Genomic DNA, 14,397 nt, shown 5'->3' with positions numbered 1-14,397 from the left:
TGTTTTATCACTATGAAAGCAACATGCATATGTTCATTGTAGAAAATTTGGAAAGTACAGAAATACACAAAGAATATTACCCATGATTGCACTCCAGTAGATAACCACAGTCAATCGTTTTAAATCACAATCACTTATTCCTTTTGGAGAAAAATACTATGATACTATATATATCAATGGTAAGTTATACCATAATTGAACAACATTAAAATGTGAAAAGTGTATATTTAGGAGTTGAGCAAATAGTACATATGTATGTATATATTTTTAATTAAATTGGGGTCATACTGTTTTGTTACCTGCTTTTTTCCCTCCACTTTTTCTATTTTGTTAAATATTCTCCAGTACTATTTTTATGGCTAGTTTGTATTTCTTTTTTATGTATGTAATATATTGTATTTAAGTGATCTTTATTATTTAAAATTTAGAAGATTTTCCCTTTGCTGTTATTAATAATGCTGTAAGTAAATGTCCTTTTACCTAAATACTTGTGTACATTCATAATTATTTCCTTAGGATAATTTCTTAGGAGTGAAGTTGTAAGTTCAATAGGTATAAATATATTAAGGCTTTTAATACACATAACCCTTCAAAAAGCTTATACCAATTTATATTCTAGCAATAATGTCACATATAAGAAAGCCTTTTTCCCAGCATTGGGTATTACTAGTATGGTTGTACATTTTGAAACTTTTTGTTGGTTTATTCATTTCTTTGGATAGTTGTCTTTCATGAAGTGATGAGTGAAATCACTCATAAAAAGTGTTCACTTGTCACTGGCATAATGGGCAACTTTTAATTCAACCTGATTTTGAAAGCTCTCATGTGTCTTTTTATATATACCCCACAAAAATCTTCTATTAGTTGTTTATAGATCTGGCAAAATGGATTTGGCTGTTTTTGGAGTACGCATGTGTTTGTTTAAATCTGGCCACCTTGCCAGAAATGATCAAATATTTTGTAGGTAAAGTAGATAATGCAGCTTGTTAAGATAAACTATCGTTGCTTTCCTTTATTCCTTCAACATCTATTGAAGGAAGAGCATTTGAAGTTTTTTCAAAGATCCACATAAGGAATAATCTGTTTTCTGTGTGTTTTCATTTTAACAGAGGCTAGTATTACTAGCTTGAAGCAGGCTGCTCTGGTCAAAGCTCCACTCATTCCAACTCTAAATACAATCGTGCAGTATCTAGACCTCACGCCAAATCAGGAATACTTGTTTGAAAGGATCAAAGGTAATTATTGATTTGAAGAGGGAAAAAATGAGAGCTTTTTCACTAGTTTGAAATTTTATACAAGTAACATGGAACAAAAAATTTTTTTAATTATAAGTATCACTGAAGTATGATCTTATTTTATAAATATGTATTTAATAATGGCTTTATTAAGGCTTATACTTGAACAACTTTTGAGTTTTATATTCTGTATGCTTAAAAATGGTCAAAATAATGTAGTTAGCCTTGAATACATTAGTTACTAATTTTGTTCTAAATAGGGAAACTTAAATATGAGCTAAATGGGCTCACATGAATATTTCACTCATTTTCTATTCTTAAGCTACCAAGAATGGATGCCACAATGACATTCTTTATAATTTCAGCATGCCGATCCTATTTCTTTCGATTTTTATAAGTCATATGTAATACGTTGCTTCTTTATATTTCTGTTATATTCTGATTATTTGGGGGAAATATGATCTTCTGAGGAGACTGACTTGAGACTCAGGAAATTTAGCCTCCCTGGTACTCCCACATACTCTCTTTATGCCTCCCTACATTTATTTGGATAAACTCTGTAAAATGTTCTCATCACTAAAACAAGTTTTAGAAATAGTATTTCACTCTTTAGATTTATCATAAATCTTAATTTGAAAATGTAATGTTACCCCTTCTCTAGTCTAGGTTTGGACTGAGGTTTAGGAATAAACATTTATCATGACTTACTTAGGAATAAACATTTATCATGACTTACGTACTTACTTACTTATTTGTGGCTGCATTAGGTCTTCTTTGCTGCGCATGGGCTTTCTTTAGTTGTGGCGAGTGGGGGCTACCCTTCGTTGTGGTGCACGGGCTTCTCATTGCAGTGGCTTCTCTTGTTGCGGAGCACGGGGTCTAGGCAAAAGGACTTCAGTAGTTGTGGCTCGTGGGCTCTAGAGCACAGGCTTAGTAGTTGTGGCGCACGGGCTTAGTTGCTCCAAAGCATGTGGGATTTTCCTGGACCCGGGCTCGAACCTGTGTCCCCTGCATTGGCAGGTTGATTCTTAACTACTGTACCACCAGGGAAGTCCCCATGGTGCTATTTAATTTTTTATATCTTGTATTTCTTTGTCTGCATGTTTTGATCAGGTTTTTAGATGTTATACTTTCCTTATTGTAACCCTTAGCCTTTTTTTTTTTTTTTTTTTTTTTTGCGGTACGCGGGCCTCTCACTGTTGTGGCCTCTCCCATTGCGGAGCACAGGCTCGGGACGCGCAGGCTCAGTGGCCATGGCTCACAGGCCCAGCCGCTCCGCGGCATGTGGGATCTTCCCGGACCGGGGCACGAACCTGTGTCCCCTGCATCGGCAGGCGGACTCTCAACCACTGCGCCACCAGGGAAGCCCCCCCTTAGCCTTTTTTTTTTCCTTCTTTCTTGTATATTCTTAGCTTGTTTTATTTTACCTTTGTTGCTACAGAACTTTCCCAAGGAGGCTGTATGAGCTCATTTCGATGGAATAGAGGTGGAGACTTCAAAGGCCGCAAGTGGGATACAGACCTGCCCACTGATTCTGCTGTAAGTCCCCAGTTTTATCAGTTTGACATTTTTGTTATTGGGTTTATTTTTCCATTATAAAAATGAATATTAAAAAGAACTTAGAGGGAATTCCCTGGCAGTCCAGTGGTTGGGACTCAGTGCTGGCTGTCACTGCCATGGGCCCGGGTTCAATCCCCGGTCAGGGAACTAAGATCCTGCAAGCCACACAGTGAGGCCAAAAAAGAAAATAAATAAATAAATGAATAAATAAATAAATAAAAATGAAAATAAAATAAATAAAAAGAACTTAGAAACTAAGTAGAAATACAAAATTTTTGTACCAGCATCTTAACCCAACCACTGTGAATATTTTGGTATATTTTCTTCTCTTTTTTTCTTTACTTATATTGTGCTATTTTTAATGTTTTTATCGATACAGATATAATAATCCCATATGTAAAATTATGTCTCCTGCTTTTTTTCACTTTTCAGTGTTATTTGCACTATTACACACTGTCATTTAACTGTTCTCCTATATTGGACCTAAAAGTTTGGGAGACATGTAGTGGGGGAGGGATTTTTGTTTTTCTGTCTTAAATAATACTGCCAGGAGTAACATAATGCATGTTTCTTTCTTATTTAGGATTATGATTTTAAGAAAGATTCCTAGAATTAGATTTATGAAATCAAAGAGTATAAATTTTTTGAGCATTTAAGAGTTTTTCAAAATTATGTTTGTTTTGTTTTTTATAGTGACTGTTATGTGTGAAAATGAAGTTTAAATGCTGATACTCAAATTCAGAATTGAATGTATGTGTATTTTATTTTTTATTTTTATTTATTTATTTTTTTTAAACATATATTTGTATTCACATTAGCAAGGGAGTTGGCTTTCTTTTATTATTTATTATTATTATTATTCTGGCTGCATTGGGTCTTCGTTGCTGCGTTCGGGCTTCCTCTAGTTGTGGTGAGCGAGCTTCTCACTGCAGTGGCCTCTCTCGTTGTGACTTGCGGGCTCTAGAGCTCAGGCTCAGTAGTTGTGGCACACGGGCTTAGTTGCTGCGCGGTATGCGGGATCTTCCCGGACCAGGGATTGAACCCGTGTCCCCTGCACTGGCAGACGGACTCGTAACCACTGCGCCACCAGGGAAGCCCCATGTATTTTATTTTGATTTTGCTGTTAATTACCTATATGGGTGTGAATGATCCCCTTAACAGAAAACTAGGAATGTCTTGCTCTAATCTTTTCATTTCATAGATTTCATCTTACAGATACAACCACTTGAAAACATTTTTGCTAATTCTTTCTTTGGAGAAAAACTTAAAAATTGGAGTCATGGGCTTCCCTGGTGGCGCAGTGGTTGAGAGTCCGCCTGCCGATGCAGGGGACACGGGTTCGTGCCCCGGTCCGGGAAGATCCCACATGCCGCGGAGCGGCTGGGCCCGTGAGCCATGGCTGCTGAGCCTGTGCGTCCGGAGGCTGTGCTCCGCAACGGGAGAGGCCACAACAGTGAGAGGCCCGCGTACCGCAAAAAAAAAAAAAAATTGGAGTCATTATAAACATGTTTTAAAAGTACCACATACATACTTGATCGATTTTCATGCTGACTTTGAAAAATTGTTTCCTCGTCTTCAGATCATCATGCATGTGTTTTGCACCTACCTTGATTCCAGACTACCTCCACATCCTAAATACCCTGATGGAAAAACATTTACTTCTCAGCACTTTGTTCAGACACCAAATAAACCAGGTATAAACAACCTCTCCTAAAAGGATGAATTGAGCTTTTCACATGAAATACATCTAGTGGTTTGGTTTTGTTTTTTTAATGTAGCATATTTCCTTTACAGACGTGACAAATGAGAATGTTTTTTGCATTTATCAGAGTGCTATCAACCCTCCCCATTATGAGCTAATCTACCAGCGTCATTTCTACAGTCTTCCAAAGGTACTTCTAAATGTAGCAGTTGCTATTACTAATGTCATGGATGACTTGCTTTGTTAATATTTTTAAAATTAGATTCTCTTGTTTATGGAATAGGTAAACTTTTTAAATTAGGGGAAAAATGCTAGTTTTGTATCCCTTTTTTTAAAACTCTAAAAGTAATATGTGCTTAATTTGGAGAATTAAGAAGAAAAGGAAGAAAAGTTCATTATTCCATTATTTACAGGAAGCTCTTGTTAACATTTGGTATAATTTTTTTGATAAATTACATTTTGGTCTTTTTCTGTACTTATTTATGGGTTGAAATCATATTATTTATGTAGTTTTATATCCTTTTTAAAATTAATGTTACAATTTTCCATGCCTTTAAGAATCTTCGTTAAAACACTTTTTAATGGCTATTTTAAAACTTCACAATAAAATTATAACATAATTTATTTAACCACTCCCCTACAGTTAGATATTTTGGATGTTTCTAAGTCTTCATTATCATAAATACCTTTATGCATATAGCTGTCTGCATTTTGGGTAGTTTTTTAGCCTGAAGTCCAAAAATGGAATTCTAGGTTATAGAATATTTTCAAGGCTGTTAAAATATGTTATCAAAAAGATGATTGTACCAGTTTACACTTCTATCCAGGTATTTTACTTTTGATTACAAACATCAGTTCTGTTGATGACCTTTGCAGTTATTTTTGTTACCAGCATCTATACTAAGAAATTTTACATAGACTATAATCATAAATTGTATCCTTCACTTCATCAGATACCCGGAAGAGAATATTTCTTTTTTTTTTTAAGTTTAATATTTCAACTTTGTAAGTGTAAATATTTTGGGCCATTCAAGTTCCATGCAAATCCTTTTTTTTTTTTTTTAAAGAAACACTGTCTTTAAAAATCATATATCCTAAGATTTTTTAGTAAAAACACTAAATCAGAATAAGCAGGTATAAGTTAATCAGTAAATTGAAAATCTAAATCAGGAGCTATTTCACAGACCAGAAATTACATATAATAGTTTGATTTTAGTGCTGGCAAAATGCTGCCTCATAGTCCCTTGTAGATAAAATAAATTTACATTTAATATGTTACTTACACTGTTAACATACATCATAATGTATTTTGAAGTGTGATTAAAGGTTTTTTAATTCCAACATTGTTGTTTATGCTGTTAATTTGGGGGATAGAGTATTTTTTGTGTGTAGGATACAGGGGTACCAGCTTCAGAATAGCTCCCATCCAGACCTTCATAAATGCTGCTCCCCGTGTATGGGAACTTCCCAATGTGTTTATTTCTGCTCATCTTTCAGGTCTCAATTTAAAAATTTCTCTCTCAGGGAGGCATTGCTTGCCTCACTACTCTGGGTTTAATGCATACGTTCCCATGGCACCCTACACCTTCTTCTTCCTCATAACATTCATCACACTTTATTGTAATTCTGAGTTTCCTGTCTGCCTTTCCTACTAGACCTTAAGCTCCTCAATTACATGGATCCTCTCTGTTTTATTCACCACAGTATTCCCACTTCCTAGCACAAAGTGGGCACTTTGTTTAATGAATGAATGAAAGGCTGAATTACATGGAATTCCGAGTTAGTAGAATATAAATTGATAGGATCGCATTTACCTATCAGGCTGAATGGTTTGGTTTCGTTAGGTTTAAATCTTGCTGTATTTTTTGTCTTTGTTCCAGGGCCGAAATAATATGTTTCATACATTATTAATGTTCCTCTACATCATAAAGACCAAAGAGTCAGGAATGCTTGGGTAAGTACTTATGCTTTAAAAATACAAGTACTTAACTTATACACTGTTTTCCTTATGTTCAGATTCTGCAGAAGGCAGCATCATATACTGAAGATTTGTGGACTGAACAGTAAGAGATATGGCTTCTAGTACTAGCTCACCCCTGTCACTAACCAGCTCTGCCATCTTGAGCAAGTCCATTACAGTAATTCCTTGGAACCTCCGTTTCCCCATTGATAAAAAGGCAATTTGACCACATCATTGGCTTTACAGCTGTGTCCCCCAGAGGAACAACCCTGATATATCAGGCTCTTGCCACTTTAAAATTTAAAAACAAAAACAAAACTGGAGTTCTATTTATTCAAGCTATCCCACTTCAGACACAAAGCCTTCTGCAAAATGTTTACACTTTCAGAGAGACTAAGTCAGCACCAGTTCCATAATATTGTTAATTGGGATGGAAAAATGGTCAGTTGAAATTGTTTACTTTGTTTATTCTAAATACTTAGTAATGAAGCTCACATACTGTTACAATAAACTCAAAATTGCTGTCTTGTTATTTAGATGATTTGAAATTTTAGTCCTTCAAATAATATTTGAAGTAAATGGACCTCAGCTAATGCTGGGTAAATCTGGTAATGCAAGGACTGGAAGTCTGAAAATCTGTGTTCTGGGTCCATCTCTGCCTGCACTGTGTAGAGGTTAAAAAAATGTAAAGGGAAGGGCTGAATAGAAAACATCAGGGGTCTGTTCCAGTTTGGTACGCATGCTTCTTTTCAGTTTTATAGGTGCCCTGTTTTATACAGGTTCTGGAACTCCACTGTCCAATACAGCAGCCGCCAGCCACATGTGGCATTGAGCATTTGAAACATGATTAGTCCAGATTGAGATGGGCTATCAGTGTAAACTACACAGACTAGAATTTGAAGACCTAGTACCAAAAAAGAAAAAGTAAAATATCTCTAATAATTTTGTATATTGATGACATGTTGAAATAATGCGTTGGATATACTGAGTTAAAGAATATTTATGCTACCATGGCTCTTTTTTCCTTATTTTTTTAATTACAAAAATAATGCATGCTCAATATAGAAATATTTAAACAATATAGCAGTGTATAAACTAGACATTGAAAACTCCCCTCTGATCAACTCTCTCTTCTTATCAACTCTCCCTCGAGGTATCCATTGTGTTAACAGTTTCAGGTGTACATTTTCAGACTCCTTTCTGGGGAAAGTTGATTTTTTTTTAGTTTTCATTTTGTTTAAAAATATATTGTACCCAAACATATTACTCTGTGACCTGCCTTTTAATCTTATGGTATATCTTGGATATTCTTCTGTGTCAGTAAATACAGACTTTTTTCCTAAATTTTCTAGCAGTATTTAGAAAGATATACATGTATTAGAAAGATGGAATGTGCTATAAATATATTGTTTTGTAATTCTTAACAGTGTTTCTGGAAGACTATTTTGAAGTGAGGAATTAACTTAGAAGTATTTTAAATAAATAATGAATTTTTGGTTTTAATTGAAAATTTATCTTTTCTCTAAAAATCTAAATTGATACTTGATACATAAGTGATTTGTCATGACAGCATGAAGCTTGTGTTGAGTACCATATATAGTTTGTCATATACGTAAAAATGTAAAATCTTTAAAAGTATTGGATTGGCCAAAAAGTTCATTTGGGTTTTCTGTAACATCTTAGTGGGGCAGTAATTTACACAGAGGCCCAAAAGAATTGGTATAATATTTAAAGTGCTTATCTTCTCTGAATGAGGAACTTACATGTGGAAAATGAAACATTTTAGACTAAAACTAATCTGTGTTTTATTTATTTGGGTTTTTTTTTTTAACCAAGGGAAAAGTCTTTGAAATTAACTTAAAATATGATTAATCTTTTTAATACATTTTGGAACAATCAAATGTTAAAAACTGCTCTCCTATACCTTAAAGGAAGGAAATTTCCTTTGCTTAAAGGAAATAAGCAAGTGGCTCAAATATAGACCATTTGGAATCATGCCCATAACACAGCAGTTTAATACAAATCCATTATCAGTTCAATGCCACATATTTGTGCGGTAGTGGAATGAGATGAAAGTTTTACATCCAAAAGGGAAAAAAAACCTAGACAGAATTGACTGCACAGTAATTTGTGTCCTGTTCAGTAAAAGACACCATAAATAAAGTTTAAAACTAAATGACAAACTGAGACAAAGACTTATAATTTCAACATTTAGAGCAAAGCCAAGTTGATATCCATCATGTATAAGGAGCATATACGTTAATTAGAAAAGAAAAATATAAGAAATGGTCAAAGACACGAGAGACTTTCATAGAAGAGTGTCGTGCAGATGGTTAATGAACATGAAAAGATGCTTAGTCTCATATACAATCAAGCCAGAATTAAAACATTTTTTCTATCAAATTGAAATTTATCATTTGCAGTGTTGGTGAGGGTATGGAGAAATGGGAAAATATAGTTGATGAAATGACCTTTTTTGAACAGGTAAAATTCTCTAAGAGGCCTAGCATCTCTAACTCCTCAATTTTTAAAAATTTAATTGACACTTTTACTTAAATCCTACTTGCTAAAATTGTCCTGTTTAACTCTATCTGTTGTAATAATTCTTGAGGTCCACTGAAAAATTAATTTTCAACACTCCATAAGTCCATTTATTCTAAATTTGGGTTTTAAGCACAGTTAAGAAAGTAATTACTGTTTCTGGAATTCACCTGATAAACCATGTGTAACATAACTTATTTCAGAAAAGCACTAAATGTTAATTAAACATGTACCCCTTGTAAAGACTCCTATTTTAGTTATTTGAGAAAAGACCTTAAATGCTGGGCAATCAATTCCACTAAAACTTTTTTTTTTCTCTTTATAGGAGAGTTAATCTTGGTCTATCCGGTGTGAATATTTTGTGGATTTTTGGCGAGTAGTGGGTCATTTAATTCCAAACTTTTGGACTTCATTTGACTGAATCAGAAGTTGAATCTAAGTATCTCTGAGTCACTGCCTCTTCTGAAATAAGATACATATGTGTATGTTACAGACTTTAGATTTAACAAAAAATTAGCTATTATGAAACTTCTTTGTAAAAGTATGCCCTATATCTTCTACACCAAGAAACATTACTTTATCATTTCAGGAAAAAACTGCAATCCTTCAGATTTTTGTTGGCCAAAACAGTGCAGTTCCCCCTTAATTGAGTCCTTCTTCACTGTAACCCCCCAAATAAGAATCATCTGCCTGATTCCTCCCCACAAAAATTGTTTTTTCAGTTGAGTTATTTAGTATAAATAATTTTTTTAAAAAAGCAAATTGCTTATTTTTTTTAGTGTTTATATTACCCCAGTGTTCAACAAATTAGCCCAAGGCCCATATTTAAAGAAATGAGATAAACTTTTAATAGTTCATATGCATTTAAAAAATATTATTGGAAGAGGTTTGACGGTATTAATGTTTAAAAAGTCAACTCTTGATGAAGTTCACAGTCTTGAACATGGTTTGAAAGATGCTGCCTGATCTTCCTCCTGCCCCCCTTGCCCCTGCCTCCACTCCAGTCTTGCCTTGCCCCTCTCCTTCCATGCCCCAGCCACACTGGCCCTCTCTCAGCTCTCATCCCAGGGCCTCCGTGCACTCCCGCTGCCTGAGACACTCCGGCCCCACTCTAGCCAACCCTCCTCAGCACCCTTCTAGGCTCTGCCTAAATGTTGTTTTCCCAAAGAAGCTCTCCCTTCCCCCCACTCCTTCCATTCCCACCTCCCGCAGATCCCCTGACTGTTTTCTCTCTTGGTACCTTTCACCTTTGCTTCATATCACCGACCATGGTTTGAAATCACATAGGCACGTGCATTTCTTTATATGTCTCTCTAAACCTGTGCTGTTCAATACAGCAACACCTGAGGCTGTTAAGCACTTGAAACACACCTAGTCCAAATTGCGATGCGCCATAAGTGTAAAATCACACCGGTTTCAAAGACTTGATAGGAATAAAAGACTGTAAACTAAGAAATAAACAACTGTAAAAATAAAAAGTCAACTCTTGGGTTAAATTTAGCTGATAGAATTAAACTATTTAGGTCTTAGTTAAGAGGCTGAAGACATCAAGAAAACAATTGCCTTGGTTTTAATAACTCAGTTTCACTGTTCCATAATATTGTATTGAATTCCCTTTAAAATCATATATCTTATCTGTTTAAATTTTTTAGATATGTTCAAAATATCTGGAAAGTATGAAATAACCAAGTTTGTAAGTTTTGCTTGACTCTCCATCTTTATTATCTTACATGTATATGTAGTATATCTAAGGCTAGTTAGCAATTGCATGCATTTTTGGGGTTGACATGTTACTAGAGACTGCTTTACCTGGAAACGACTAAAACTAGTATTTTCTCAATAACTCCGTGTCATTATTACATATGCAGCTCGTTTTGTGTAATTTGTAAATCTTGTTCCTGTTTTTTAAAAGTCAGATGTCCAAAGGAAAGGAAGTTTCTATCTTTTAACTGCTTTTGATGTATGTTAAATTTGTTTATGATAAAATACCAATTAAACATGTTAAATATAAGAACATGTAAAAATCGAAGTCTCCTGTTTCAGAAGTTGGTGTGTCTACTTCACAATTACAAAGAATAAAAAATGATGTGTCATTTCTTATATTAAAAAAAGTTTGTGTGTCAGAAATGCAATATACAGTAAATATTTCACGTAAAAAGACTAGGGGTACACATTAAAAAGAAAAGATATTTTGTTTGCATACTAAGGGTGGTATGGGTTACTATACTCTGGGTGGCTTTCATTTATTAACTTGTCTTCACAAATGTTTGAGCCAGCATATACTTACTATAGCTTTTATTAAAAATACTTTGATGAATTAGTTTGAATTCATACTTCAGGAAGACAGTGCACTGCAAACATGGGAAATTTTTTGGTCCTTGTGTTAAAATTAGTAAATATTTCTCACAAGTTTTTATTTTCTTTGCTTGACTCATCCTTGTGGGATCAAATCCACGAATCTTCTAGATTATGTTCACTGTATCACGTATTCTTTTTTTCTCTATGAATATCAGCCTTTTCTTCAGCCAGATTTGTTTAGAGGCATGTTTATAATTTGGTTCCTACTATAACATAAAAATGCTGTGTTGCTTGACTTTCTCAGATATACACTTTAAACTGATATTTAGTGGTGAAGACATGCAGCATGTAGGTGGCACTTCTAAACTCAGCTTTGTGATTATAAATCCTTTGAATGCGGGCATTCCTCAAAGGTCATGCTTTGGTCCTTTGTCTCACTGCTTATGCTTTTCCTTAGAGATCTCATTCATTCTGTGACTTCATTTATCACCTCTGCATTTGATTCCCAAGTTCATCACAAACCATACTGTCTCTCCTGAGCTCTAGTGTTACATTTCCTGTGACCTGTCAGACATTTCCACCTGGATATCATGCACATTCTCCATGTGTGGAACTGAATTCACATCTGCTGAAACAGCTCCCTCTCTAACATCCCTTTTTCTGTTCATTGTACTACCAGTCGCCCACAGTCAAAACTGTGCTGTCATCTTGACTCCTTGAGCTCCCTGGGTCCCCAATCCAATCAGGCAGCAATCTCATCCATTCTTTCTTAACAATGTCTCTTGCAGCTGTCCCTTTCCATTTCTGCTGCCACTATGCTCATTTACACCCTTATCAGCTCACACAGGACTACTACAACAGCCTAATTAATCTCACAGCTTCCTAATTGTTGCCATGCTTCCAGATTTTCCAATTCATCCTGCACACTCTCTTGAAATTCATCTTCCTAAAACACTTGTTTGATCATTTCATTCTCCTGATAAATTCCTTGGCCTGACATTTAAAACCCTTCATAATCTGGCCCCAAGCTAGCCTTATCCACCTGGATCCTTGGCTTCAGCCATTGTAGGCTGCTCCTTGCTGGGCTGTCTGCATGTATCTCCTGCCCATCCTGATCACTCCCTGGGGATGTCCCCTCCCCCTCTACAGTCTACCCTTCCCTTGAGACTTTGCTCTAATTAAACCCGCTATTTTTTGGAGCTGATCCTGACCACTGCAGCTGGCAGTCATTTCTCCCCCAGGGTGATTAGATCTGTGCCCCTTTTTTGGCACTCAGCCGCCATATGAATGAATTCAGAAGTGACTTTTAGTCTCTAAGGATGGGTACTCATAGCTTGTCTCATCCTCATGAAAGACCTGAGTTTTTTACTAGTCTGAGCTGTGCTACTGTTCAGGAAGACTGATGATGGCTAAAGCTACCTTTTGGGAAAGGCTTGAGTTCTCGTCAAAGGACACCTTTTGAGCAGCCAGGTGCACTGACTTTCCTTTTGTGTCTAGGCCTAAGGAGGAGGAAACATTCCCAGGCCTGAAGAGCTGCAGCAGGGACATTGCCTAAAACGTGTAGGCATTAGGAAAATACACAACCAATTCCCAGTACTCTTGGGGGTCTTCCTTAGTGACCTGAGGTGAGGCCGTTAAACTTACCAGCAGCACATTGTCCCAGATCTTGCAGGGTCCACCGTGAGGGGCCAGGAGAGGCTAGCTGGCCCACCCTTCCGTCCAGGTGGCTTCAGTGACAGCACTCCCCTGCTTGTAGGTAGGGCCAACAATACCTGAGGATAAGCAACAGAGGGCTGGAATCTCTGGCAAGAAGGCCTTGGAGAAGGATCCTTGCGGGGGTGGGAGGGGCGGTAATCTGCCTACTTAGAGTGAGAGGGGTTTGCACATCAGCACCTGTGCTTCTTAGGCCCCAGTGACATTGCCACATCTCATTGTGTATGCCAGTGGCTTTGTGCTGAGCCTGCTGGATTGTTAGGCATTAGCTCTGAGCCACATCTCTAATTTGACCCCTGAATGGTCATCAGTAATTCCATTTCCACACTGAATGAGCTGCACTGATCTGGGGGACAGGTTATGGATTCTACAGGGGGTGGCACCTCAGTCAGGGTTAGGGAGAAGAGTCCAATACAGCACGATGGGTATGAAGAACAGCCTCATGGGTGCCCAGAATTCTGTCCACCTAGGACAACAGTGACCCCAAAGATATTCCCTAGCAAAGTCACATGCAAACAATCCCAGGCACTGCTGTGGATGAAACTAAATCCTTTCATGCCCCCAAAACGAATATTCCACAGTCAGTCTGGCTAGACGAGCCACTGGCCTGAATGGGCTGAGACTTCGAAGGACTGAGCTCTGTCACTATTGGGGCAGGGCAATTAACTTTTTACACTGTGATTTCTGGGCATAAGAAAGATACTATTCATACCTCAGAGATCATTGAGAAGCTGAATGAAAATAGTGGATGACAGTGCTTTTGGGTAAGGAAAAAATGGCTTTAAAAAGTCTTTCAGAATAACATTAGGATAAAACTAGGAAATGGCCCCTTTTAGCATTGTAAAGCAACTCTGTCATTCCTGGATCATGCTGAGATGTATACAGATCTTCATGCCTTGACACACACCCACCCCAACTGTCCTAGCCCAGCTGTATCTGCCTCTTGCTCCCTCTTTCCTTCCCCCACCCCAGACCTGGCCATTTCCCAATCAGAGACAGTACTGCCCTTGTATCTTGAAGGCTGGGCTTTCTGGTCTACCAAGAAAACACTGTCTCCTTCCTTTCCCATTTCTAAACTAGAAGGAAAAAAAATAACAATCCTGAATCAGACTGCTTTCATGAATTGCATCCCATAGGAGGAAAGTCAGAAGGTGGTGATCGGCTCTGTTGGGGGCAAAACTTGTTTTTTCAGGAGCCGCAGCCAGGCATGATTCTTCCTCAAACACATGGTACGTAGACTGCAATCAGGCAACTCTGTGATAGTTTTGGCCCAGAATACAGGCATTAGCTTACTGAGCTCCAACTCCAAAGAAAGGCCCCTTTTGTTCCTAATGGGGAGGGTATCATCCACTGGACAGCGTGAGGAGAAGAGTAGTCCTGCTAACTCG

The 14,397-nt window shown here is 36.9% G+C and overlaps 1 protein-coding gene across 3 annotated transcripts in view; it reads left to right on the top strand.

Moving 5' to 3' along the window:
• Positions 1–11,043, top strand: part of TMEM209 (transmembrane protein 209) — a gene marked incomplete at its 5' end in the record, with an annotated part of 29,159 nt that extends 18,116 nt beyond the window's left edge. For 2 of the 3 annotated variants that reach the window (XM_082846969.1, XM_082846970.1), the window contains 6 exons: positions 1,110–1,235; positions 2,677–2,774; positions 4,375–4,489; positions 4,590–4,687; positions 6,378–6,451; positions 9,324–11,043. In XM_082846969.1, coding sequence (XP_082703095.1) covers positions 1,110–1,235; positions 2,677–2,774; positions 4,375–4,489; positions 4,590–4,687; positions 6,378–6,451; positions 9,324–9,378 — 566 coding nt within the window. In that variant the 3' untranslated portion in view covers positions 9,379–11,043. Of the gene's footprint in view, positions 1–1,109; positions 1,236–2,676; positions 3,546–3,890; positions 4,064–4,374; positions 4,490–4,589; positions 4,688–6,377; positions 6,452–9,323 lie in introns of those variants that run through there. The other variant, XR_014326476.1, reaches the window with a different exon arrangement.
• Positions 11,044–14,397: the final 3,354 nt, after the last annotated feature.

Source organism: Leucopleurus acutus (assembly GCF_964270905.1).
Source record: "Leucopleurus acutus genome assembly, chromosome: 9".
Taxonomy (NCBI): domain Eukaryota; kingdom Metazoa; phylum Chordata; class Mammalia; order Artiodactyla; family Delphinidae; genus Leucopleurus; species Leucopleurus acutus.
The sequence above is the reverse complement of the archived record's forward strand: the minus strand, read 5'-3'. Positions and strand labels throughout refer to the sequence as shown.